Source organism: Leptodactylus fuscus, chromosome 10, assembly GCF_031893055.1.
Source record: "Leptodactylus fuscus isolate aLepFus1 chromosome 10, aLepFus1.hap2, whole genome shotgun sequence".
Taxonomy (NCBI): domain Eukaryota; kingdom Metazoa; phylum Chordata; class Amphibia; order Anura; family Leptodactylidae; genus Leptodactylus; species Leptodactylus fuscus.
The window spans coordinates 412,164-416,073 of NC_134274.1; the positions used below are offsets into that span (position 1 = coordinate 412,164).

At 42.6% G+C, this 3,910-nt stretch overlaps 1 protein-coding gene across 1 annotated transcript in view; it reads left to right on the forward strand.

The window, feature by feature from the left end:
• Positions 1-3,035: 3,035 nt before the first annotated feature.
• FAM204A (family with sequence similarity 204 member A) overlaps positions 3,036-3,910 on the forward strand; it is a 25,482-nt gene continuing 24,607 nt past the window's right edge. Inside the window, exon 1 of the mRNA XM_075258122.1 lies at positions 3,036-3,096. Within this exon, the coding sequence (XP_075114223.1) occupies positions 3,036-3,096 (61 nt within the window). The remainder of the gene's footprint in view (positions 3,097-3,910) is intronic.

The following is a 3,910-nucleotide window of genomic DNA, read 5'->3' on the forward strand; positions in this document are numbered from 1 at the left end:
GGGTCACTGAATAATATAATATATGGGGGAATCACTGTATAATATAATATATGGGGGGTGACTATAATATATAAGGGGTTCACTGTATAATATAATATATGGGGTTCACTGTATAATATAATATATGGGGGGGTCACTGTATAATATAATATATGGGGGGTCACTGTATAATATAATACATGGGGGGGTCACTGTATAATATAATATATAGGGGGGTCACTGTATAATATAATATATGGGGGGGTCACTGTATAATATAATATATGGGGGGGGTCACTGTATAATATAATATATGGGGGGATCACTGCATAATATATTATAATATAATATATGGGGGTGACTGTATAATATAATATATGGGGGGTCACTGTATAATATAATATATAGGGGGGTCACTGTATAATATAATATATGGGGGGGTCACTGTATAATATATTGGGGGTCACTGAATAATATATTATATGGGGGGTCACTGTATAATATAATATAATATAATATATGGGAGGGTCACTGTATAATATAATATATGGGGGGTCACTGTATAATATAATATATGGGGGGTCACTGTATAATATAATATGGGGGGTCACTGTATAATATAATATGGGGGTCACTGTATAATATAATATGGGGGGTCACTGTATAATATAATATGGGGGGTCACTGTATAATATAATATATGGGGGTCACTGAATAATATAATATATGGGGGAATCACTGTATAATATAATATATAGGGGGGTCACTGTATAATATAATATATGGGGGGGTCACTGTATAATATAATATATAGGGGGGTCACTGTATAATATAATATATAGGGGGGTCACTGTATAATATAATATATGGGGGAATCACTGTATAATATAATATATGGGGGGTGACTATAATATATAAGGGGATCACTGTATAATATAATATATGGGTTTCACTGTATAATATAATATATGGGGGGGGGTCACTGTATAATATAAAATATAGGGGGGTCACTGTATAATATAATATATGGGGGGGTCACTGTATAATATAATATATGGGGGGGTCACTGTATAATATAATATATGGGGTTCACTGTATAATATAATATATAGGGGGGTCACTGTATAATATAATATATGGGGGGGTCACTGTATAATATATGGGGGGATCACTGCATAATATATTATAATAATATAATATATGGGGGTGACTGTATAATATAATATATGGGGGGTCACTGTATAATATAATATATGGGGGGTCATTGTATAATATAATATATGGGGGGTCACTGTATAATATAATATATGGGGGATCACTGTATAATATAATATATGGGGGTCACTGAATAATATAATATATGGGGGAATCACTGTATAATATAATATATGGGGGGTGACTATAATATATAAGGGGTTCACTGTATAATATAATATATGGGGTTCACTGTATAATATAATATATGGGGGGGTCACTGTATAATATAATATATGGGGGGTCACTGTATAATATAATATATGGGGGGGTCACTGTATAATATAATATATAGGGGGGTCACTGTATAATATAATATATGGGGGTCACTGTATAATATAATATATGGGGGGTCACTGTATAATATAATATATAGGGGGGTCACTGTATAATATAATATATGGGGGGTCACAGTATAATATAATATATGGGGGGTCACTGTATAATATAATATATGGGGAGTCACTGTATAATATAATATATGGGGGGTCACTGTATAATATAATATATGGGGGGTCACTGTATAATATATGGGGGGTCACTGTATAATATAATATATGGGGGGGTCACTGTATAATCTTAATAATATTATAAAGGTGAAAGTATGTGTGTTTGGATGTTTGTGTGTTTGGATGTTTGTTCCTCAATCACGCAAAAATGCCTTAACCGATTTGCGTGAAATTTTCACAAAACATAGTTTTTAGGCAGGATTGAACGATAGGCTACTTTTCGTTCCACTCACACATACACATTTTGCCCAGGACACCCCCAAACCCCAAACTCACAGCATGAGCTCTACAATCCCACACATTTTTGACCACTCACACAAGCCACACACTCCCTATTGGCCTCTCAAGCCTAGCCCCTAACCCGACAATACAACATGTCAATATACCCTCACCCAATACCCCTCACCTTCATCTCCGTCCAGGGGGAAACCTCTTCAAGGCTGTGGATCAGCCATCTTACGCTCCCCGACTCCGCCCACTACACGCGCAGCTTCCCCCTCTATACAACGTCTTTCTGCACGCCACCATTTTGTGGACACACGCACAAAATCTTCTGCATGCCGACACACCACTGCTCAACGCCGGTGGGAGCCTTCCCGCACCTCCCCAGCTCTCCACGGCTAACACAGGCCTTCCTGAGTCTCCACCATCCGTTCGGGCCCAGGACACTGCCTACCCGCCCTTCCACAGGCCCTCCAGGGCAAGGAGACTGGTAAGTCGCCATTCCGTCAACGGCTACGCACTTCTCCCCTCACAGCTCCGCAGTATCCTTCTCACACTTCACTGCCTCTGCAGGCCGACACACTCCCCGACGCTGCAGGGAGCCTTCACCCACCTCCAGAGGCCCTCCATCGCAAGGACACTGCCTTAATAACCGTCCTCAGGCCCTCCAGGACAACCACACTGGTAAGTGCACAGCGCTTCTCTCCTGTACTCGCCGCTGTACACTGCCTTCACTTAACCCATGCCCCACATACGGCTACTACGCAGCCGCAACTGCCCCTCCGCCATAGCCACCCCCTTGCCCTGTATGTGACACACCCGCCACAATGTACCCGGACGGTGCCTACGCCGACCGTGGACAATGCGGTTCTCACATACCTTTTACCGCGCCACAATAATGCTAATTGTAACTGACACAGCTACGCCTGCGCTGACTGTGTTGCGCAAACGAGGAACCCTGCTGCGGACAACGTCACAGGTACTAAGGGTGTCAGGGGGTACCTTCCTGGGGTGCCAAAGGGCCACAGGGTAGGTGGAAGGAGTGACCACAAGATGAAGTGGGTAGGGAGAATGGGGGGGTGGCGGCTGCCAGGAAGGAGAGGAGGTAAACAGTTCCAGCGGGCCGCACGGGGTACGTATCAGAGCCTGGAGTAGGTAACACGAAAGGAGGGGGCATGCTGTTAAGGGGGGAAGATGCCACGTTCCTAGGTCGCAAAGGGGCACGAGGTAGCTGCAAGGAGTGACCACTAGGGGAAGTGGGTAGAGAGAAAGGGGGCCAGCAGGCACCAGTAAGGAAAGGCGGTAAACACTTTAAGAGGGCCGCAAGGTTCGCACAGAGAATCCATGGACCCTTGCAAGTAGGAAGGGCCCCCTGCGGACACAACAAAAAGGAACAAGCCTGCGTTCCCAGCCAGGTGCGTCACGCACAGTGTCAAGGTTCCGCAGACGAAGTCGCGGGTAAAAGCTAGTATAATATATGGGGGGGATCACTGCATAATATATTATAATATAATATATGGGGGTGACTGTATAATATAATATATGGGGGGATCACTGTATAATATAATATATGGGGGGTCACTGTATAATATATGGGGGATCACTGTATAATATAGGGGGGGTCACTGTAAAATAGGGGTCACTGTATAATATAATATGGGAGGGGGTCACTGTATAGTATAACATAAGGGATCACTGTATAATATAATATATGGGGGGGTCACTGTATAATATAATATATGGGGGGTGACTGTATGGGGTCACTGTATAATATATGGGGGGGTCACTGTATAATATATGGGGGGTCACTGTATAATATAATATATGGGGGGGTCACTGTATAATATATGGGGGGGTCACTGTATAATATAATATATGGGGGATCACTGTATAATATAATATATAGGGGGGTCACCGTATAATATAATATATGGGGGGGGTCACCG